This window comes from Hemitrygon akajei, chromosome 12 (genome assembly GCF_048418815.1).
Source record: "Hemitrygon akajei chromosome 12, sHemAka1.3, whole genome shotgun sequence".
Classification (NCBI taxonomy): Eukaryota; Metazoa; Chordata; class Chondrichthyes; order Myliobatiformes; family Dasyatidae; genus Hemitrygon; species Hemitrygon akajei.
Genome location: NC_133135.1, coordinates 55197919 through 55222083, shown reverse-complemented (window position 1 = coordinate 55222083; position 24165 = coordinate 55197919). Strand labels below are relative to the sequence as shown.

The following is a 24165-nucleotide window of genomic DNA, read 5'->3' as shown; positions in this document are numbered from 1 at the left end:
GAGGCTCGAACTAGCGACCTTCAGAGCACTAGACCAATGCCTAATATCGGGTCTCACCAATATATAGAAGGCCACACCGGAAACACTTCGGCAAGGTAGAGGTCAGTACGCCAGATTACAAGTGCTACACCTGCCCTTACACCTCCTCCCTCACCACCATTCAGGGCCCCAGACAGTCCTTCCAGGTGAGGCAGCACTTCACCTGTGAGTCGGCTGGTGTGGTATACTGCGTCTGGTGCTCCCGGTGTGGCCTTCTGTATATTGGTGAGACCCCAGACTGGGAGACCATTTCACTGAACACCTACGCTCTGTCCACCAGAGAAAGCAGGATCTCCCAGTGGCCACATATTTTAATTCCATATCCCATTCCCACTCTGATATGTCTATCCATGGCCTCCTCTACTGTCAAGATGAAGCCACACTCAGGTTGGAGGAACAACACCTTATATACCGGCTGGGTAGCCTCCAACCTGATGGCATGAACATTGATTTCTCTAACTTCTGTTAATGCCCATCCTCCCCTTCTTATCCCATCCCTTATTTATTTATTCATTTATTTATTATTTCCCACCCTTTTTCTCTCTCTGTCCCTCTCACACTCACTCCTTGCCTGCTCTCCATCTCCCTCTGGTGCTCCCCTCCCCCCTTCTTTCTCCCTAGGCCTCCCGTCCCATGATCCTCCCCCTTCTCCAGCTCTGTATCCCTTTTGCCAATCAACTTTCCAGCTCTTAGCTTCATCCCTCCCCCTCCTGTCTTCTCCTATCACTTCTCCCCCTCTTAAATCTCTTACTATCTCTTCTTTCAGTTAGTCCTGACGAAGGGTCTCGGCCCGAAACGTCGACTATACTTCTTCCTATAGATGCTGCCCGGCCTGCTGCGTTCCACCAGCACTTTGTGTGTGTTGCTTGAATTTGGATGTGCCTACTTTACAAAGTTAACCTAATGGAGAAGGGTTGCAGTTTGGTGAGGGGATGACTCTTTTAGAGTCCTCAGCATTGTTAGAATTGACAGCTGTGCACAAATAAACTGCTAAATATGGGTTCCACTGGGACCACAGAGACCTGAATTCCAGATACTGTGGGGGAAGTTGCTTAAGGTACAAAATACTACAATTTTACAAAGACAGATTATTGTTTATGCATATATGTATTTTCTTTTGTTGCAGGCCAATGGTCATAATTTTATACACATGGAACATGAAAAGGCAGTCTCGCTTCTTAAGAGTTTCCAGAATACAGTGGATCTGATAATCCAACGTGAGGTTACAACTTAGAATTTAAATGACTTTTCTGTAGAAAAATGTTTAACCTTTAAGATTAAAATCCTTTACTGCAGCTTCCTGTGTGAGGAAAGCCAGGCAATTTTTTCCAATTTTCTTTTGCCAATTGCTGGACCAATGGCAACACTTGTGCCAAACTTACTACTAAGGTACTTATCAACCAGTATTATAATCTTTAATATTTTATCTTCACAAATGTATCATTTATGAAATTGATGTTAATGTGGTGATTTTTCAGCCTGTCATCTAGAGGCTGTGAAATGGCAGGTCATTTGGTGCAAATGTTTATATATATTTATTACATATATCATTCATTTTCTGAGTGGATTTTTTTTTTGTTAAGTATCTGAGCACCAAAAGCACATATGCTCTTGAGGAATTGCACCACCATTAAATACTGCCTCAAACTTGTACATGTCCATTTTTGTAAAAAGAAAAAATGCATCAACAAATGCAAATGAACTAAGAAATTTAAAACTATTTTCTTATCAATAATTGAAAGATAATTTGGACTTGGAGGGTTCAGCAAATGATGTTATCTGTTTCATAGAAACCAATCCAAAAATAACCATAAAGTTGGAAATGTTTTTATACACATCTTCAAAAATTAGGGTAAAAGATTTTTTCAATTGCCTTTCTCTGAAAAATTCTGAATATGTTAGTTATTGGAGCAGAACAAGTTTATTTTTAAATTTAGAATACCACCCCAATATTTATTTCAAATACAACATTGATAAAATTTTATTAAAATTCAAAGCACATCAGCGTAATATTCATAAGCAAATTATCTATTAGACATTTGTTCCCTTTAACATTTAATAGAAATAATTGAATTTAATCTGCATATGCATTACAATAACCGATGTGCATTCATTCACATACTGACACTCATTTCATTTCCCTATTGTCATATGCACAGCCTTATACCAAAATCAAAAAAGTACTCTGAAGTGTGTTAATTTCTAAATGCAACATAAACTAAAGGCAGCCACTGCTCTTCAAAAAGTATATTCATATTGAGAATAAATATCTGCAAAAGCTCAGGTTGTCTCATTTCACGAGTCATTTGTGGTTGAATTTAACAAACCACATATATAAATGATGTTGTCCATATATTGAATTAATTAATATTATTCTTGGCTCTCTAGACAAGAGCACTTAATGATACAGATGATATTTTTGTATAGATCAGGGATATTGGCATTAGGTTGATATGCAAGTTTCATTTTACAATAAATATTACAGCCATTCTCGTTCATTTGTCTTTTAAAATTTACTTTGCTTTTCTGCTTCATTGAATATTCCTTTTCTGGTGAGGGAATCCATTAATCAGTTAGAATTCCATTTCTCAGTCTATAGAAAGAAATTTCTTTTGCTATTTAAAAACTTATAGAAACGACATTTGACACAATGGGTTTCCTTATTTCCACGGATTTATTTGGTTACAGAAATAATGTTCTGAATGTTGAAACTTCTAAAAGTTGGTGCTCAAAACAATAACTATTGATAATCTATACACTTTGCAGAGCAGTTTAATACATCATAAAAACTCTAATCGGAGTTTTTGTCATGTCAGTTTATATCATCATATCTGAGATTTAATTAAAATATGCAACTTCATTAAAGAGAGAACTGTAACTATTTTTAAAAATGACATTTCTTGTTTAATACGGCAGTAGTGAAAGGAAACTGATGGCAATTCAGTTGCACTTAATCTATTGTGTTTTAAATAGTTTAAACAAATATGCAGTAGATTGTAAGATGAATTAATTTTACAATAGCACCCATAAACTTATGCAACTGCTTTTGTAAATTTTTAATCTTTGAGTTATCGAAATACTAAAATCACAACCATTCTTTCCTCGCCACTAATCTCCCTCTTGGCACCTATCCCTGGAAGCGGAAGAAGTACCACAACTGCCCGTTCACCTCTTCCCTCACCTCCATTCAAGGCCCAAAACAGTCCTTTCAGGTGAGGCAACACTTCACTTGCCAATCTCCCTTTATCTGGTGCTCTCGATGTGGTCTCCTCTGCATTGGTGAGACCTGACATAGACTGAGAGACCATTTTGTCGTGCAACTTCGTGAGAAGCTGGACTTCCTGCTAGCCATTTTACTTCCAATTGCCACTCCCATTCTGACGTTTTGGTTCATGTCCTCTTCTACTGCCACAATCAGGTTGAAGGAGCAACACCTCATATTGTGTGAGTAGCCTAGCATGAACATAATTTTCTTTAACTTCCAGTAATTTTCCCCCCTCCGCTTTCCCTCTTCATTTCCCCACTCTAGCTTCCCACTTACCTCTTCTCCTCACCTATCACTTCCCCTTTTCCCAAGTCCACTCTCTGCTATGTGATTCCTTCTTTTCTAGGCCTTTACCTTTTCCATCTATCACCTCCCAACTTCTTACTTTATTCCTCCTCCCCCTATCACCCGCCAGCTTATAATTCTTCTGCTCCCCTCACCTTCTTATTCTGGTGTCTTCCCCCTTCCTTTCCAGTCCTGATGAAGGGCCTCAAACTGAAATGTTCACTGTTTATTCATTTCCATAGATGCTGGCTGACCTGCTAAGTTCCTCCAGCATTTTGTGTGTTGCACTAATGGAACAATTTTTTTAACTGCAATAATCTAAAATGACTTTATTAAAAGAACATGATTTCACTCAAATATTTATATTTATGCATGACTTTCTCACACAGGGTCCTCATTTTCTTTGGAAGGTCATGTTAACTATTTACTAAATCTAATATGGACACAATGATTTAAACTGTAAATGTGAATTTCCTTCTTTATTCTAGTTTGCATTCTTCATTTGGGCAAGTAGATATTTTAGTAATGTGCCAAAACACTTGTAGCCTGAGTGCCTGGACAAATAGGAGAAAAATTGGGGGTTGGGTTAAAATTATTTGTCCAAGAATAAAATGCAGTTGTTCTTTTTCACAACACCAGTTGGTGTGCAATATTGCCTTCTGTAGATGAAACTTCAAAATTCACTATGGTGAAGGGAATTATCTGCATTGTATCATCCTAGTCAATGGATCAGGGAAAATCTAGGGCTCCCAAGACTATTCAGGCCATCAGGTGCCAGTCAAAAAAAAACCTCTCCAGTAATTATTGTGTTGCCATGCAGGTAATGGCTAGATAATTACATATTTGTGTACTACTAAAATTTTCCGACGATACAAAGATAGGTGGAGGGGCAGGTACTGTTGAGAAATCAGGGAGTCTGCAGAACTTAAACAGATTGTGAGAATGGGCAAAGAAATGGCAGATGGAACATAGTGTAGGGAAGTGTTTGGTCATCCACTTTGGTATAAGTAATAAAGGCGTAGACTATTTTCTAAACAAGGAGAAAATTCAGAAATTGGAGGTGTACAGAATTTGGAGTCCTTGTGCAGGATTCCCTAAAGGTTAACTTACAGGTTGAGTTGTTGCTGAGGAAGGCAAATGCAATGTTAGCATTCATTTTGAGAGGACTGGAGTATAAGAGCAAGGATGCAATTCTGACCCTTTATAAGGAAATGGTGAGGCCTCACTTGCAGTATTGGGAGCAGTTTTAGGCCCCTTATCTAAGAAAAGATGTGCTGTGGCATTATAGACGTTCTCAAGAATGATTTCAGGAATGACATATGGAGTGTTTGATGGCTCTGGTCCTGTACGTGCTGGAGTTTAGCAGAAGGGTGGGGGAGGGGGGGATCTTATTGAAACCTATCGAATATTGAAAGGCCTAGACAGCATGGATGTTTCCTATAGTGGGTGAGTCTAGCAACAGAGGGCACAACCTCAGAATCGAGGAAAGACCACTTAGAACAGAAAGGAAGAGGAATTTCTGTAGCCAGAGGATGATGAACCTGTGGAATTCATTGCCACGGACAACTGTGGAGTCCATGTCATTGAGTATATTTAAAGTGGAGGTTGATAGGTTCTTGATTTGTCGCGGCATCAAAGGTTACAAGAAGGTGGCAGGAGAATGAGGTTGAGAAGGATAATAAATCAGATATGATGGCATGGCAGAACAGACTCGATGGGCCGAATAGCTTAATTCTGCTCTTATGCCTTATTTTTAGCCACAGGTAATAACATATTACATTGTCATCCACGCAGCTGAGTTCCACCTGTCTCCACCATCTGTGTGAAAACATTTTGCTACTTGTGTCTCCTGTACAAATTACATTAAATCTCTGTTCCTTGGTGTTTGACTTCCCTGCTAAGTGAATACATTCTCCCCATTTATTCAAAGCCCCTCATACTTTAGTACATTTCATTTCTGCCTCTTGTTTTGTATCAGCTCATTAATCTTTTTTCATTAACAACAATTGCCCAGTCCTGGAGCTGTCTAGTAAATCCCTTCTGCAGCTGTGGCTGTGTGATCACTTCTTTCCTGTCATTTTGCATGCAGTTCAAGCATAACATCCAATTCATATTTTTAGCCACAGGTAATAACATATTACATTGTTTAATTACTGTTAATTACTTAATTGACCTGTCTGTTATGTTAAGAACCATGCACATCCACAGATTCCAGAGCATTCTATTTATTTTTTCATCTTGTTGCATCTCCTCAAAAATATTACCATGCTTTAATTAAATTCTATTTGTCATTTTTCTGCCAACTAACCAATCCATTTACATCTCAAAGTTCAGATACGTCACTGTATACTACCATGAGATTCATTTCTGCAATTTTAAGCTTTACTGTCAACTCCAATTTGCACTTACTAATTAAATCCAGTATCTTTAACATGTTGTTTTACTGTTTTCTAATTTTTTTCACCTCCACTAAAGATGTGGGGTTGGGGATTCCCCATCTCCAACTAAAAGGCAAAATTGATTAATTCAATCAATATCTTTTTGGATTTTCAACATGTGCTGTTACAGAAGTATAATTTAAACAATCTTATTTTTTTGTTCAGGCTCTGATGGACTAATTGTTCAATTAAGAGGTTTTTTTCTACTTAATTAATATTAGTTTTTAATCAACTTTCAGTTAAAGTCACACTTCCAATTTTTCTTTGAGACTATTTTGAAGAATGTTGCCAATAACAGCCAGGTGTGCTTTCCATATAGTGAGCTCCAAATTTAATTCATTGAAAAATAAGAGGAAAGTTTAAATCAAGTATTTGTCCAAGTATTTTCTCCATAGAGCCCTTGCTATTTGAAACCAGAGAAACCTCCTGCAATACAACATTCTTGTTGAAAAGGAAAGGAATCCAAGTTTAGTGAATATTTTGTAGCTGGATAGTGCATGGATGAGTTTCCATAATGCAAAGATAGAAGGGAAACTATCCTCAGGCCACCCTGGTTTAGATACTACAGAACAGATTGCATTGTAAAAATGAACCCTTACACAAGTGCAGCTTTGTTGATGTAAAAGAAAACAGTCACTTTTCTATGTCATAATTCATAAATGAGAAAGTATGGTACAATTTAGTCTAACTGCAGTATTTTGTAAATAACTGTCAACAATGGCATTTAAATAATTTATCATTTAGATTGTGAATGTAAACATCTGCTTCTGCAGTCAAAAATATTTTACTTGACTTGAAAGCTGCTTTATGTGCAACAAAAGACAAAAAAAACTTTACAGGATTTTACAGTTTTTAATTTCACAGACTGTAGTGAAGTTGACAAAAACTTGTTTGTTTAAATGCACATGCAAGTCTAATCCTTCCAATTTTATTTAAGACTTTACAATTCTACTGGTACAGTGTATATCTGTGTTCAAAATACATTTTGCATATTCTGTATGTACATACTTGGAGAAATTTTACCTGATATTAAAAGTAATTAAGCTACTCATTTACAATTTGGGTGCAAAGTATAGCAGAGCTATTTTTGGGCTTTGAAATTCTGGGATTTTTTTCTGTATTAAAAAAAGTGAATAATGTATGAAGTCTCTTTAATGAAAGGATGTTAATTTAAATTGTCACACATTTGTAAATAATCTCTTTGCTGAATGGATTTATCTTGTCAATGCCGTATTGCATAAGTTTCATTATCAAATTTCATAGTCTGTTTTTTTAAAATCCCAATTTTTAGGTTGAATTAATGAATTCTTAATGTATTAATGCTATTGTCAAAATATAAAACTGTGCTAATGATTTGCATTTCTGGAGCAGGTAATCGTGATTTCGTTCACTGTCAAACACAGTCTATAGCTTTCATAAGAACAGAATTCTATTTCAGACTTGGGTAAGGTTGGGGAGTCGATGGGATATTGATCCAAATAAACCAAACAACCGATAACTTTGAGATGCCTTCTCCTGTAGTTATCAATAAATGCACCCCCACCCCAATGATGTGGTTTTAAGCAATGTTGAACATGAACAGTCTAAGCTTGATCCTAACATTTTGTCTGGGCTTATTAACCTCAAAATGACAAGTACTGGAATACTACACATATTAAGCATAGTTTCCTCTGTAGATTTTTTTCTAAAGATCAGTTCATTTTGATTTGAATGACTCAGTACCACGTTTACCCAATAGCAGTACAAGTCAATGCTTAATATTATTTGATGTCCCAAAATAATGGATATAACTGGGTTTTCTCTAGTTAAATAATTGAAAGCATAAACAATCTCAAAATTGCATTGAAGTAAGACTGATTAAAATAGTTTTATACAACTTAAGAACAAATCGTATTTTGAATAACTTGATTGCATAGAATTAAACTTCAAAACCTACACAGAAAATTGCAATTGTGTAAAACATTATTCCAACTCAAAAGACAACATTGTAAGTCTATATTAATTTCTATTTCACCATATTAAATGGATTAGAATTTATCTCTAAGATGATGAGTCAAGCAGCAGGTATAGTTTTGTTTCTGCTAAAATGTTTGAGCAAATTTGGCAGTTTACAAACTATGTTTGGCCAATTATCATCTTGGATATTTTTTCCATAAATATATTTTAGATGTGAATAGTATATGAAATAGACTTACTGCTTTGTGGAGTGAGAAAGCGGGTGTAGAAAGGGCAAGAGAATGGTGGGGAGGCAGCATGGAAGGAAGATGAAATAGAAGGGACAATGCTGGGTGAGCATATCACAAGTGATTGGAAGGTTATCTCTAAATAGCTAAATCTGTTTTACAGCATTCTCCTTTTATAGAAAAAGATTTTGTAAAAATCCAAGCTAAGTAAGTTTCAATGCATTTCAAAGAATTCCAACCCAGTACAATATAAGTATAAATTGAAATAATTAAAGAAACAAGAAGCCTCTGAAACAAGTAAAATATAATAAAACTTATTCAAATAAATCACAGAAAATATTAAGCTATAGCATTAAGCCAACTTTATCAACAGAACCCATAATCGAACACCTTGAGAAAAATCTTATTCTCTAAGACACAGATTTATGTAGGAATGCGACTCCTAAGATATTCCAAGACTGCATTTGTTCCTCTTGCTAAAATAGCTGACCTCGGATTACGAAATGGATTTCCTTCAAGTAGCAGAGTTCTAAAAACAAAACAGAGTATGACACTTGTTGACAGATAAATATAAACATCTCAAACAGATCTGTGTTTATTATCCAATATAATATACCCCTTTTTACTGTCACAGGGGCCCATAAGGAAATCCAAAAGAAAAATTAACTGGAGGTTTAAATTAACTTTCATCCAAATGAATACTTAACAAGAAAAACACAGCATAGAACCAGAATCTAGATCAACTCAATGTTCGATCAAACATAATAGATTAGCAATCATATTTATCTTCCAGAATTAATATGCTGGATCTCTACTGGCAATTGAAGTCAAAGGCAAAAGCCCACCACAAGCCAGTTTATACATTGATTAGTGACTGAAGCTGGTCACTATGTCAATATCCAGATTCATAACTCACAATCCCAGTGACTATGTTCTTATACTAATCCTACATTTATTTTTCACAAGTAAATTCCCGACATTTACTGTATAAAAAAGTAAAATAGCATTCTTCCAATGTTCGATCTGTTTCTTCTATTTTGCATTTGTATTTCTCCTTTAATCAGATTAAGTCATAGATTTGCTTGCCTGACTGGTTAAAAAATATTGGCAGTTTAAAATTAGTGTTTTTAACTTTTTTTTTACAGTATATAAATAACACCTTAACTGCATTTTAATTTAATCTCCAAGTTGAAAAACATAACATTTTACAATACAAGTCTGTGTAATTAACCATGCAATTTTTGTTTTTTACTGACAGCTAGTCTCAAAGTCAAGGTCCATCATCAGTGTTCTGTAGACACAGGATGCACCTGTGCCTCTTTATCAAGTGATCTTTATCACTGAGCACAGAAACAACCACAGCATCACCAGCTCAAGGCATACACATTCTTAACTTGGTGACAATCAAGTGGAGCATACTCCAAAGTAGTGATCATTAAAACTTTTCAAACAGCAGTGCCCAAATGGTACAGAATAAACTTATAGCTGTTCTAAAAAACAGATTAGTGGTGGCATCCTTTAGTCTCGTGAGACCATGGATCTGCGCCTGGAAAGTCTGCTGGAGTGTCCGGCAGTTGTCCATGACACCGATATTGTCCAAAGGAAGGGCAAGGGCCGATACAGCTTGGCACCAGTGCTGTCGTAGGAGTTGCCAGAACGAGGTTGAAGGCAACGTCAGACTGCCTTAGGGACTCCAGCTCCAGATTTGTCCTCAGGGTTTACTCCCTTAGCCTTTCTCATGACTGGGTGTGGCCGCAAGGCAGCGTAGGTTTGAAATCAGAGTTATCCCTCTCTTAGATGGACTGCCTTCCTACACTGACGAGCTCCATCTACCCGAAAAATAGATTACCAGGACCATAATCTATCAAAAAATGAAAAGCACTTTTACTGTGAATTTTAAATATTTACCTTAGGTTTCTGCATTTCCCCAGTTCTGGTGGGACATGCATTAGGTCATTGTTTTGCATATCCAGTGTAGATAGTTTGTCAAGTTGCAGCAACTGGCTAGAATCAATTGCCCCAACCTGATTGTTGCTGATCAGTATAGTTTCCAGTGCTGGAATACTGTATAGCACATCAGGGAATTCTTTAAACCTAAGTATAGAAAGTGAAGTGAAAATTTAAAAACTAAATCCGAGAAAAAAAATTGTTACCCAATAATTCACCATTCACCAGTTGCTCAAACTGGTTGAGCACATACCAAGGGTAAAATAACAATTTACAATAATATTGCTACCTATGTTCAATTAGTTGGTGGTTGGTGGGGGGGGGCGGGGTGTTGGTAAGATGGAAGAGAAGAGAAAGTGAATCAGATGAGGAAAACTGACAAATTTCACCACATAGACAAGCTTAACATAGCTTGACCTCATGCAATTCAACATCACTCCTGAACATAATGGGTATTAAATTGTTATATCTAACAACAGAGACAATCTAATCCACTTTCTACACCTCAGGTTGGGTATAGTGTCATTCACATATCACACTATGGAATCCCCCTCAATATTTTGTCATCATCTTTCTTCCTTACAACCACACCATTTAAACTATGTTTTAACTAAGCTTTTGGTTACCTGTCCCATTATCTTTCTTAACTGATATTTGACTCCTGTGAAGTTACTTGGGCCCTTTCCCCAATTTAAGAATGCAAATATTTCACCTGCATGTAGGCAAAGTACTGTAGATAATCTTGATTTTGAACACTAAAATACTCTTTTGTGTAAGGAAGCTCTGTTTATACTGATTTTCTCAGAACAGATAGAAACTACTTTCGAAATTGCATGCAGAAACAAATTTAAACCCAGCCCCAACAAATGGAAGATAATCTATTATCTAAAGAACAAAATTTGAATACTACATTAATATTGTAAAGGAAGCAAAATACAGACCTGTTAAATGAAAGGATTACAGTTTGTAATTGTTGTAGCTTTTTCATTTCCATCGGTAATGAAGTCAAAACGTTATTTCTTCAGAATTAAAGGAAAAAATGACAATAAGGCAATGGCAGGAAGCTATCATATGAATGCAAAAGTAATGCAACAGCAGTTTAATTTTCACATTTAACTAATCAAATCCTTAAAATTCCACTTCAAGTCTCAGTCAGTCAGTTTGTCTTTTAAAACCATAAGCTTAAGACATGATTAGTCTGATAACTTGACAGAGAGAAAACCATATACAAATATCAATCCCTAAAAGTGGACTGCAGACAATTTATATATAAAAAAATAAACCTTTAGGTACGGAATAAACCAATTTACTGTGAAATCATGCCACTTGAGAAATTTATAAACTAAACTGGTTTTAAATGCAATAAAGACTTAAGGTTATGCAATGCATTCTCAGATGAGGAATCAAAATTTTGCCTTTAACATTTTTATCCATCCAAAAGTATTTTATTATAATCCATTTTCAGCTACTTAAAGAACTTTTTAGTCAGTTACAAATTAATACTAAAATACAGAGATTTCCCAAGGTATGGTTGGAATCATGCTATGACTGAGATTAGGCAAAATTCTATATTTTGCCTTAAGGAATTTAAACTTGGGATTTACTTCTAATGAATTTCAATTGCACATCTGAAGTAGAGTCATCCTGTGATGATGTGGTAGCACGTGGAATTTCAGCGTCATTATTCAGCAAAAGTACATAAAGTTAATTTTCTGTGCAAACGATGGATGGATCTACATAGCTCTACAAGTCACAAATGAAATAGCAATAAAAATGTACAAGTCCCTAACCTACCTAAGATCCAGATGTATCAAGTGCTCCAGTGTGCAAAGCTCCAAGGAAATGGAAACAAGCTTGTTGAAACCAAGATTTACATCGGTCACCGTGGCTTTAAGCTCTGCAATCCTGTATAAAAATACTAATGTTATTGGCATCATCTTGGCGTCTTTATCATATAACACTAGTTAAACATTCTAACTTAATTTTTGTTCTAATGAATGGAACCTAATTTTTAAAATCATTCTCACCCACCAAATACAACTGTAAACCACAGATATTTGCCCAATGTTTTGACCCAACAATTTATGCACTTTCCTTTACAGTATTATTAAAGCAACTGATAAGAAATATCCTTTATTTTTATTAAAACAGAAACCCAACTATTTGTACACATTTTCAACAATAACTACGGCTTTGGAAAATAGAAATTAAAATTAAATTGATGCAGAGCATTCGGCCATCAATGTGTTTAAAGATAACACTGGTTTCCGGAATTACTATTGATCCTAACTTTAAAAATAGTGACCATGTTACCACAAGACATTCTGCAGATGCTGAAAATCCGGAGTAACACACACAAAATACTAGATGAACTCAGCAGGTCAGGCAGCATCTACAGAGAGGAATGAACAGTTGACATTTTGGGCCAAAACTCATCATCTTGGTCCAAAACGTCAACTGTTATTCCTCTCCATAGATACTGCCTGACCTCCTGAGTTCATTGAACATTTTGTGAATGACCACATCATGCAGGAAAGTGGTAAAGTTAAGCACTAGTGGCTGCAGGGCCTACTCCTGTTTCTATTCCAGATGTTCATTAGTTGTTGCCTTGAATACAATGACTAATAATGAATTCAAAAGCTACAGCTTAAAAGAGATTTAATGATGATGTCATTTCAGTGGGATTGCTAACTTTTATATTAGGCCGATCATTTTTAATCTTTCAGATTAACCTGCATGTGACCTCAAACCTCAGGAACAACTTTACAAACAGGAGAAAATCTGCAGGTACCATATCATCAACAAAAGATAATCTGCAGATGCTGGAAATCCAAGTCACACACACAAAATGCTGGAGGAACTCAGCAGGCCAGGCAGCATCTATGGAAAAAAGTATAGTTGACGTTTTACGCTGAAACTCTTCGGCAAAAGTACAGTTGGTGTTTTGAGCTGAAACCCTTCAGTGGGACGAAGGGTTTCGACCCAAAACATCAACTGTACTTTTTTCCCCCATAGATGCTGCTTGGCCTCCTGAATTCCTCCAGCATTTTATGCGTGTTTGAACAACTTTACTAAAACTTTTTCCCTCTAAAAACAGTGTACATAAGAAAGTGCAAGTCATCTGGCCCATTGATCATTCAATAAGGCTATGTCTGAACTGATTTTGGTCTCAGCCTCACTTTCCTGCATGTTCCCCTTTACCCTTGATTCCCCGTAGATGAAAGACCTTTTAATTTCCAGCCTCAAGTACACTGAGTACACCGTGCCACCCTTACTAAGTTTCCACAGTTCTCTAGGCTGGAGAATTCCAAAGATTCAGCACACTCTGGAAGAAAAAAAATTAATCATCTCCAGCTTAAGTATTCTAAAACTACCTCACGTTCTAAGATAATCCACAAGAAGAAACACCCTCTCAGCATCTATGCTATTAAACTTCTTAAAACCAAGATCTCTAACCTATCTCCTTAAATAAAGAACACGCCGCTGCCATCTTCCGGTAAGATGGCAGTGCCCTTGGACCCGGTGGTCTCTACGGGGCCAACCATAGATTTTTATTATCTTTTTTAAATATCTTTTTATGATCTCAAGACACTGCTGGACATTCAGGTCTACCCCATCAGTGAGTTGCTCGTTGATGGAGAAGCTGCAGTTGGTGCAGACCGTGCTGCTGCCTGCTACCGAGAAGCACCTGAGTCAGTGTATGAAGGCGGTGTGCAGTCCAACAGCGAGTGATTGTCCTAGTTGTTTTTCTTACCATTGCAAGACCCTGTTGGACACTGGTAATGTGGAATGCTGCAAGTCCGATTCACTGGCAAGACCGACAGTGAAGGAGCGGCGTGGCCTCGGCTGTAACGTGGACTGCGCCACGGTGTCACACATTTGCATCCACCCAGGAGAGAGGCATCAGAGTCTGTGTCTGAAGGTGGTGTGGCTCTGCATCCATGCTGGCATCAGTGCTGCCCTCCGGTGTTCACTCGGTGAAAGACGAGCTGAATTGCATTTGTCTGCAGGTTACTGCAGGCTTGCTCTTGCCGACAACATTCATGGACTCAGGGACCTGGGCTGTATTTTTTTTGTGTGGCTGTACGTTTACTGTTACCTTATATGTGCTATATGCGGCTTGTACTGTGTATGGCTGTTTTTTGCACCTTGGTCCTGGAGGAACGCTGTTTCATTTGGCTGTATTCATGTACGGTTGAATGGCAATTAAACTTGAACTTGAAACCAAACTGAATGCAGCACTGTTGGTGTGCATGATCAGTGCCATGCACAGCTATATCAAAACTTCCCTATTTTCATATTCTGTCATCTTTGCAATAAATTAAATATTCTGTTAGCTATCTTAATCATTTGCTTTCATTAAAAACTAATTTATATGTCACATACAAGGAAGCTTTGAACCCTCTTGACTGCATTGTTCTGCAGTCTCCCTATGTAAACATTCTGCTTTATTCTTCCTACCAGAATTATAACGTTCTCACCTCCCACATGAAAGTCCATCTAAAGAAAATGTCCCACCATTCAAACAATCGATTTCTTTGCAAACTCTTTCCTCACAACCAGCTTTCCCATCTTTTGTATCTTATGCAAATTTATTCCATTTTCCATTTTATTCATTTAAATCATAATTAGCTCTTTCATTGTTCATTCACCTATCTTTGTGATGCCAGGAAATGCTTCCAAAGTACCTTTGGCCCCTTTATCCAAGTCATTAATAAAATTTATAAATGGTTGAGACCCCAGAACCGATCTTCAAGGCAATCAGTAAAAGCTTACCAACCTAAAAATGTTCCACTTATCCTAACACTGACTTTAATAGTGAGCCATTCTCCTGACCAGGCCAATAAATTATCCCACTGTCACAAGCAATATCTTGTAAGCTTTTACTTGGCACCATATCAAAAGCTTTCTGGAAGTCCAAATACATCAATTGGCTCCCCTTTATCTACATGGCTCATTATATTCCTAAAGAACGTTAATAATAAATCTGTCCAACACAATTTCATTTTCAATACACAATTCAGCAGGGTCAACCTGAGTTTTGAATTATTCTGGTGCTACCTGCATAACAATGAATCACGGAATTTTCCTAATGACGTGTGTTAGGCTAACTACCCTAAAATTTCTCACTCTCTCCCTTCTTTCCTGGATAGTTATTTGTTGTTTTGCAATCCACTAAACCCTTCCAAAATCAAGGTAATTTTATCAGACCAAAGCCACCTCATATAGTATCTCTGCAGTCACTTAGCATTTTAGGATGCAGGTCATCAGTTGTGGCAAACTTGTAGCCTACCTCCCCATATTTATTATTGGTTCCTTTTCCTTGTAACTGCAATAGTTCATCACAGATTTTCTTTTATCATGAAGGCAAATATAAAATTTGATTGGAAGGGGACAACAAGCAGAGATGACAACTTTACAGCAATGGCTAGAGCTTCTGGGAGCAATATGGAAGGTGCAAGATAGATACATCCCAAAGAAGAAGTGGTATTCTAAAGGCAGGATAACACAACTGTGGCTAACAAGAGAAGTCAAAGACAACATAGAAGCAAAAGAGTGGGCATTGCATAGAGCAAAAATTATTTGGAAATTAGAGGATCAGGAAACCAACAAAAGGCAGCTAAAAAAGCCAGTTTCTTTTCAGATGTATAAAGTGTAAAAGAGGAGTGAGAGTACATATCGGACTTCTGGAAAATTACACTGGAGAGGTAGTAATGGGGGACAAGGAAATGGCAGATGAACAAAATAAGTCTTCACTGTGAAAGACAGCAGCAGTGTGCTGGAAGTTCAAGAGTGTCAGAAGGCAGATGTAATTACAGTTGTTATTACTATGGAGAAGGTGCTTGAGAAGCTGAAAGGTCTGAAAGTAGATAAGTCACCTGGACCAGATGGACTACACCCCACGGTTCTGAAAGAAGTACTGAAGAGATTGTGGAGGCATTAGTAATGATATTTCAAGTATCACTAGATTCTCTGAACCTCTCCAATGTCAGCATATACTTTCTTAATTAAGGGGCCCAGAACTGCTCACTATACTCACCAGTATAAAGCCTCAGTGTTACATCCTTGCTTTCATATTCTAGTCCTCTCAAAATGAATGCTAACATTGTACTTCCCTTCCTCACCACTGACTCAACTTGTAAGTTAACCTTCAAAGAATCCTGCACAAGGACTCCCAAGTCCCTTTGCACCTCTGATTTTTGTATGTTCTCTCTCCCTGTTTAGAAAATAGTCTATACTTTTATTTCATGAGAAGCACATGAGAAGCGTTTGATGGCTCTGGGCCTGTGTTCACTGCAATTTAGAAGAATAAGGGGAGATTTCATTGAAACCTATTAAATGTTGAAAGGCCTAGATAGAGTAGATGGAGAGGATGTTTCCTACGTGTGGAGGAGTCTAGGACCAGAGGGCATAGTCTCAGAACAGAGGAATGTCTATTTAGAATGGAGGTGAGGAGGAATATCTTTAGCCACAGAGTGGTGAATCTGTGGAATTGTTGCCACAGGTGGCTGTGAAGGCCAGGTCATTGGGTGTATTTTAGACAGAGGTTGATAGGTTCTTGATAACTCAGTACGTGAAAGGTTAAGGGAAGAAAGCAAGAGAAAGGAATTGAGAGGGAAAATGGATTAGCCATGATGAAATGGTGTAGCAGACTCAATGGGCTGCATGGCCTAATTCTGTCTATGGGCTAAGTCTTAAGGTCTTGTGTCTTAAAACTACAGATGCAGAAATCTGAAAATACTCAGCAAGTCAGACTACATCTGTAGAAAAAGAAACAGTTAACTTTTCAGATCCAAGAAGCTCCATCAAAGCACAGAGACATTAGCCTAGGTATCTCGATAAAGTGAGATGTTAAGACGCATTTAAGCTCCTTCTTCTGTATATTGTGTTGAAAATGTCAGTGAAATGTTGTATACTCTGGCCTACATATTCTGACAGACTAGAATATACAAATGAAAGAGAAGAGAGGGATGACTGTCAAAAATGGCCAGTCAATACAAACAGTATGAAAAAGCCAGATATCCAAAGTTGAGTCTTGCAGGCTGCAACGAGCTCAGACAAAAGATGAGGAGTTGTTCCTTAAGCTTGTGTTGGGCCACAGATGGAGAGTTGAGTGGTGCGGGTTTGGTGAATTAAAACTATAGCCTCAGAGTCACTCCTGTGAACTGAATGCAGGTACTCCACAAAGCGATCCCTAATTCGTGTTTTGTTTCTCTAATGCAGAGCTGTAACACTGTATGTAGCACACGAGATTCTAAGTGCAAGTGAATCACTGATTCACCTACAAGGACATTCGGGATCTGTGGATGGCAGATGGGAAGAAGTCTTAGGACAGGCGATACAACTCGTCCAGTTACACCTTAACTTGCCGGCTGATAATGAGCAGTAGACTGAGACAGAAGAGCAGAGAAGGGAGTATCAAATAAGGAACCCCAATGAAATGCCAAGAGGGAAGTCAAATAAGAGTTTGGTAGTGGAATCTTACTGGGGTTGTCAGAAATTGCAAAGGTTGGTAGACTAGAAGATGGGGACTGAGCATTCTGTTCTTGCTTTGCAATTCTTGCTAGCTTACTCCCATAATCTGTTTATCTTTTTTTAAATCATTTTTTAAGTCATCTTTCACTGATTTCTATAATTTTCCATAATCTTCATGGCTACCATTATTCCTTCCAACATTGGTTTGATTTTATTTTCAATTTGATATCATTCTTTAATTAATTATTGATTGATTAATTTTCTTTTAATGCTTTTCTCTCAAAAGAATATATCTTTGTTGAGACTCAAAACATCTCTCCTTAAATATCTGCCACTACTTATTAATCAATTTTTCCAGTCTGCTTAGCCAACTCTGCCTTCATATATTTTAATTGTCGTTATTTAAATATAAGGCATCTGTACAGCCTAAGTTCATCACTATCAAATGCTATCCTGTTATAATCACTCTCTCTCTCTCTCTCTCTCTGAGGGTCCTTTACTATGAGATAATTAATCCCTTCTCATTATTCAAACATTATTCAGTCATTATATACCATGTCTCAAAGAATTGTCTCAAAACCACTACTTCTCAATACTACTATTACCAATTTGTTTTCTCCAATTATCATGAAGAGAAAGTTTCTTGCAATCCATTATTATCTGATTCATACTCCGCTCTACTGTTAGGGAACCCACAGACTAGTAACATCAGTGACAACTTTCCCTCGCACCTTATCTCTAATCAAACTGATTATTAAACTTGATATGCTTACTCCTTACAATTCTACTGATTCATTACTAAAAGACCAACCACACCATCTTTACCTTTTTGCTTATCCTTCCAAAAAGTAGCTAGAATATTTAATTTCCAGCCACATTTTTTGGTATTACCAGGTCATAATGTATATATTTATTTTCTATTTGTGTTCGGTGTATTTGTCTTGTTGAGAATGTTGTGTGCATTCAGATTTTTAAAAATTCCCAATGTTCCATATATATTTACTGGTGCTCTCTAATATTTCTACCTCTCTGTCACACTCTCAATCATAACAAGGCCAAATGCTAATTAGAAGAACAACACTTTCATATTCCACTTAAGTAACCATGTTCTTTTCCACCAATTCATCCAGGTTCTCTCCAACTTTGTTCAGCTTTTCCATTCCTTCTTCCCTTGTTATCAGGACTCATAACCGTTTCCCACCCAGTTTCATCTGCACATTACACATCCACTTGGGTTTTTACCCTAGCTACCTGTACGGTCACACCAGTACCTCTTCATCATTACAATCAATCATTACAACTGTATCTTTTACTTCCACTTTAGTATGAGTATGGAGGAGGTGTCCTTAACCGTAATATCAATACTGCTTCAGGATTCATATAACATCTAATTTCGTCCAGCTGTAGCACAGTGCTATGGTCAGTTTACTTAAATGAATCCTAACATTGCACTTACCTTTGAAACCAATTGATCTGTACTTCATGTCCATAAACTACTGAGATCCTAGGTTATGCCACAGGTTTTTAAAAACCTTTCTAACAAAAAAAGGCTCACAGGCAGTAGGTATATTAGACCCACCTAGGAGGGACTCCAGTCAACAAGTTCTTACTCAAGTTCACAGTAGCAATGAGAGTTCCATTACAGGCATCAAATACGTCATCAGGAACAACAGTGGCCTTCTGGTTACTGAGTCAGAAAGAAGAATGCTTAGTTACTGAAAGGGTTTAAATCAAACAATAAAAATGCTAAAGTTACTTCTGGGAATAAATAAATCAATTCTATATACATATCATGCTTAGGTCCATAAATCTTTGGCTTAAGTAAAGGTGCTCTCATATAACAGTTAAACTGTTGAAATGCATAAATAATTAATGTTTTCAAATATCAGAAAGGCTTCCTAAAAAGATACAACACACTTATATAACCTGTTCCAATCTAGAGAGCAAGAACGAGCTTTGAGATCCCTAGGAGATATCTAGGAGGCCATATCTTATTTGTTTCAAGGTTCATGGCTTGCAATAATTCACTACATTTTAAATACGTAAATTATTACAAGCTTATTCAGGAAAACACTGGTGGATTCATCTAACCCAGTAAGTTGGAAGTGTTGCTCAGCTTTCTCTGATGTTGTCTGTTTTAAATGATTATAATGTACAACAAATATTTTCATAATTATTAAAATACACAACAGAATTGAATGATTTTGATAAATTAAACTTCCTGGAAACAAAGCACATCACTAATATCCTAGAGGGTGTGGTTGCTAGTACTGCATTGGGAGCAGGGTGTTAAACTAGAGTTGTAGAAGAATGGGAATCAGAGTGCCAGAACAGATAGTGGAGAGGTTATGGAGATAAGAGTGGGAGGGATTAAAGGAGGAGGGGGTGGCGTTACTAGTCAGGGAAAATGTTACCTCAGTGCTCAGTCAGGACACATGGGAGAACTTGTCTAGTGTGGTTTTGTGGGTGGAACTGAAGAATAAAAAAGGTATGACCACATTAAAGAGGCTATATTTTGGACACCCAACAGGTCACAGGATTTAAAGGAACAAATCTGTACAGAGATCGTAGACTTGCAAGAAACAGAAGCTTTTAAAAACTTTACACATCCTATACTGTAAACATTCTATATGGGATAGACTGTCAAATGTCTTCAAGAAAGTTTCCTTTATCAGCACATAGAAGACCCAACAAGAGAGTATGCAAATTTTGATCTCCCATTAGAGAATGAAACAAGAAAATGTGACAGAAGTTTGTGTAGGGAAACACTTTGCATCTAGAAATCATAATGCCATAGTTTCAATATAATTATGGAAAAGGATAGGTCTGGTCCTTGGGTTGAGATTCTAACTTGGGGAAAGGCCATTTTGATGGTATCATCATTAAGGAAGAGAGAGGCCTTCAAAGTGAAATTCTGAGAATACAAAACTTGTATATGTCTGTCAGAACAAGACAAGGATAGCAGGTTTAGGGATCCTTGGTTTTTGAGAGAAAAAGAAAGGTGCAATGGAAGTATAGGCAGGTAGAAACAAATGAGGTACTTGAGGAGTACAAGAAATGCAAGAGAACACTTCAGAAAGAAATTATGAGGGCTAAAAGAAAGCATGAGTTGGCTCTAACAGTTATGGTGAATGAGAATCTTAAGGGCTTCTGCAGATATGTTAAGAGCTAAAGGATCACAAGGGGCAAAATTGGTCCTCTGGAAGATCAGAATGGTAATCTATGTGTGAAGCCAAAAGAGATGAGGGAGATGTTAAATGCATTTTTTTTCATCTGTATTTGCTCAATACACAGACACAGAGTCTACAGAAGTGAAGCAAAGCAGTAGCAAGATCATAGACCCTGTATAGATTATAGGGGAGGAGATGTTTGCTGTCTTGAGGCAAATTAGAGTGGATAAGTCCCTAGGGCCCGACCGGATGTTCCCTCGGAGCCTGTGGGAGACAAGTGCAGTAATTGCAGGAGCCCTAGTAGAGAAATTTATATCATCCTTTGTGACAGGTGAGGTACTGAAAAATTGGAGGATAGCCAATATTGTTCAGCTGTTCAAGAAAGGGTCTAAAAATAAAACAGGAAATTATAGGCTAGTGAACCTCATATCAGTAGCAGGAAAGTTACTGGAAGGTATTCTAAGGGACTGGATATATAAGTATTTGGTGGACAGACTGATTAGCAATAGTCAGCATGACTTTGTGTCATAAGTTGCGTTTGATGAATCTTATATAGTTTTTCGTGGAAGTTACCAAGGATGTTGATGATAGCAAGGCGGGGATGGGCTTCAACAAAGCATTTGATAAGGTCCCGCATGGGAGCTTGGTCAAGAAGGTTCAGTCACTTGGCTTTCAAGATGAGGTAATATACTGAATTAGACATTGGCTTTTGAGGGAAGCCAGAGAGTGGTAGTAGATGGTTGCCTCTCTGACTGGAGGTCAGTAATTAGTGGCGTGCCACAAGGATTGGTGCTGGATCCGCTTTGATTGTCATCTATGTCGATGATTTGCATGATGTTTAACTGGAACAGCAAATTTGTGGATAATGCCAAGATTGGGAGGTGTAAGGAACCGTGAGGAAGTCTATCAAAGCTTGCAGCGGGATCTGGACCAGCTGGAAAATTGGGCTGAAAGATGGCTGACAGAATTTAATGCAGACAAGTGTGAGGTGTTGCACTTCGGGAGGACCAACGAGGGCAAGTCTTACACAGTGAACAGTAGGGCTCTGAGGAGTATGGTAGAACAAAGGGATCTAGGAATACAGGCCCATAATCCACTGAAAGTAACATCTCACGTAGATAGGGTCATAAAGAAAGCTTTTGGCATATTGGCCTTCATAGACTGAGGTATTGAGTACAGGAGCTGGGATGTTATGTTGAAATTGTATATGATGCTGGTGAGGCCTAATTGCAGTATTGTGTGCAGTTTTCTTCACCCTCTACAGGAAATATGGAAATGAGATTAAAAGAGTACAGAAAAATATTTATAAGGATTTTGCTGAGACTGGAGAACCTGAGTTACAAGGAAAGATTGAATAGGTTAGAATTTTATTCTCTAGAATGTAGAAGATTCAGGGGAGATTTGATCGAGGTATTCAAAATGATGAGGGGTACAGAAAGGGCAAATGCAAGCAGGCTTTTTCCACTGACCTCTACACCTAGAAGTCATGGTTAAGGGTGAAAGGTGAAATGTTTAAGGGGAACATTGGAGAGATCAAAAGCTTGAGAGGACGTAATTGACTCAGGATCAGGTTTGCTGATTGAGTACTAAAGGCAGCAACTCATGGCAGTAATGGAGCTTTGAGCATTGATAAGCAAGAACAAATTAAGTGAGGCAGGAACAAGAGGAGTGGCCATCGTTGGAGTGGACAGAGTTAGAATGGAGCTTTAGAGGCTTTAGCTCTTTGAGGTTTTAGCGAAGAGAGGCTTCAGTAGAGAAGGCAACAAAAAAGCTGTAGGTAAGAGATTTTATCCTTCCCCCCCTTAACATTTGTTCAGTTAGAACAGTAAAGATGACAGGCAGGATAATGGAATGCTCCTCTTGCAGAATGTGACAACTACACTTGTGAGAAGGGCATCTAGCTGCAGCTTCTAATGCTCCATGCTAAGGAGATGAAGCTGGAACTGGATTATTCGAGTGGCTTAGGGTGTGATAGATAGAACATAGAGAAAGGTAGTTACACTCAAGATACAGAACACAGAGAACTGGGTGACAGTCAGGAAGGGGATAGGGGTTAAACAACCAGTGCAAAGTACCCCTGTAGCTATCCCCCTCAACAACAGAAATATTACTTTGGATATTATTGGGCGAGGATGACCTAGTAGAGGAAAGTCACGGCAGTTGGGTCTCTGGCACGAGTCTGGCTGCGATTCAGAAAGAAAGGGAGGAGAAAAGGCAAGGTATGGCGATAGGGGGTTCATTAGATAGGGGAACAGAATTTCTGTAAGCAAGAACAAGATTCCTGGATGGTATTTTGCCTCCCTGGTGCCAGGGTCAGGTACATCTCTGATTGAGTCTTCAGTATTCTTCAACAGGAGGATGAACTGGCAGATGTCATGGTCCATGTAGGTACCAATGACATGGGTAGGAAGAATGATGAGGTTTTCCACAGAGAGTTCAGGGATGTTAAGTTAAAGGGCAGGACCTCCAGGGTTGAGACCTCAGGATTGCTACCCATGCCACGTATTAGTGCGACCAGAAATAGGAAGATTATAAAGTTTAACTCATGTCTAAGGAGTTGGTGAGGGAGGGAAGGCATAAGATTTTTGGATCATTAGGCTCTCTTCCAGGGAAGGTGGAACCTATACAGAAGAGTCATTTTGTACCTGAACTGGAAGGGGACTAATATCCTAGTGGGACTAATTGTTAATGCTGCATGGTGGCATTTAAACTAGAGTTGCAGGGGGATGGGAACCAGAGTGCCACAACAGTTTGCGGAGAGATTGTCTGAGGCCTTAGCAGTATCTGCCTCCACAAAGTCGGGAATCGAAAGATTGAGCATGCATATGGATAAATGCCTGCAATTATGATTAGTGAGACTTGGATGCAGTAGGGGCAGTACTGGGAGCTCAGTATTCTGAGGGTCCGTTGTTTTAGACGTGACAGAGCGAGAGGGATTAAAAAAGGAGGGGTGGCGTTACTAGTCAGGAAAAATGCCATGGCAGTGTTCCATCAGGACAGACTGGAGAACTTATCCAGTGAAGCATTATGGGTGGAACCGAGAAATAAGGCAGATATGGCCATATTAATGGGGCTGCATAACATAAGAACTTAAGAGATAGGAGCAGGAGTAGGCCAATCGGCCCCTCAAGCCTGCTCCGCCATTCAACAAGATCATGGCGGATCCAATGACAGACCATCCAACAGTCCGAGGGATTTAGAGGATCAGATTTGTAAAGAGATCACAGACTGTTGCAAGAAACAGAATGTTGTTATGTAGGTAATTTTAAACTTTCCACATATTGCCTGGGAATCCCATGCTGAAAAAGGACTAGATGGGATAGATGTATTCAGAAAAGTTTCCTTAATCAGTACAGTACATA

The 24165-nt window shown here is 38.0% G+C and overlaps 2 protein-coding genes across 19 annotated transcripts in view; one reads left to right on the top strand and one right to left on the bottom strand.

Annotated features, from left to right (window-relative positions):
* Positions 1 to 6727, top strand: part of lrrc7 (leucine rich repeat containing 7) — a 584278-nt gene extending 577551 nt beyond the window's left edge. For all 18 annotated transcript variants that reach the window (XM_073063123.1, XM_073063125.1, XM_073063124.1 and 15 more), the window contains one exon: positions 1166 to 6727. In XM_073063123.1, the coding sequence (XP_072919224.1) occupies positions 1166 to 1273 (108 nt within the window). In that variant the 3' untranslated portion in view covers positions 1274 to 6727. The remainder of the gene's footprint in view (positions 1 to 1165) is intronic.
* Positions 6728 to 6859: 132 nt separating this feature from the next.
* lrrc40 (leucine rich repeat containing 40) overlaps positions 6860 to 24165 on the bottom strand; it is a 78605-nt gene continuing 61299 nt past the window's right edge. The window contains exons 11-15 of the mRNA XM_073063141.1: positions 19213 to 19320; positions 11952 to 12062; positions 11099 to 11176; positions 10119 to 10304; positions 6860 to 8739 (exon numbers count right to left, since the gene is read on the bottom strand). Of these exons, the coding sequence (XP_072919242.1) occupies positions 8634 to 8739; positions 10119 to 10304; positions 11099 to 11176; positions 11952 to 12062; positions 19213 to 19320 (589 nt within the window). The 3' untranslated portion in view covers positions 6860 to 8633. The remainder of the gene's footprint in view (positions 8740 to 10118; positions 10305 to 11098; positions 11177 to 11951; positions 12063 to 19212; positions 19321 to 24165) is intronic.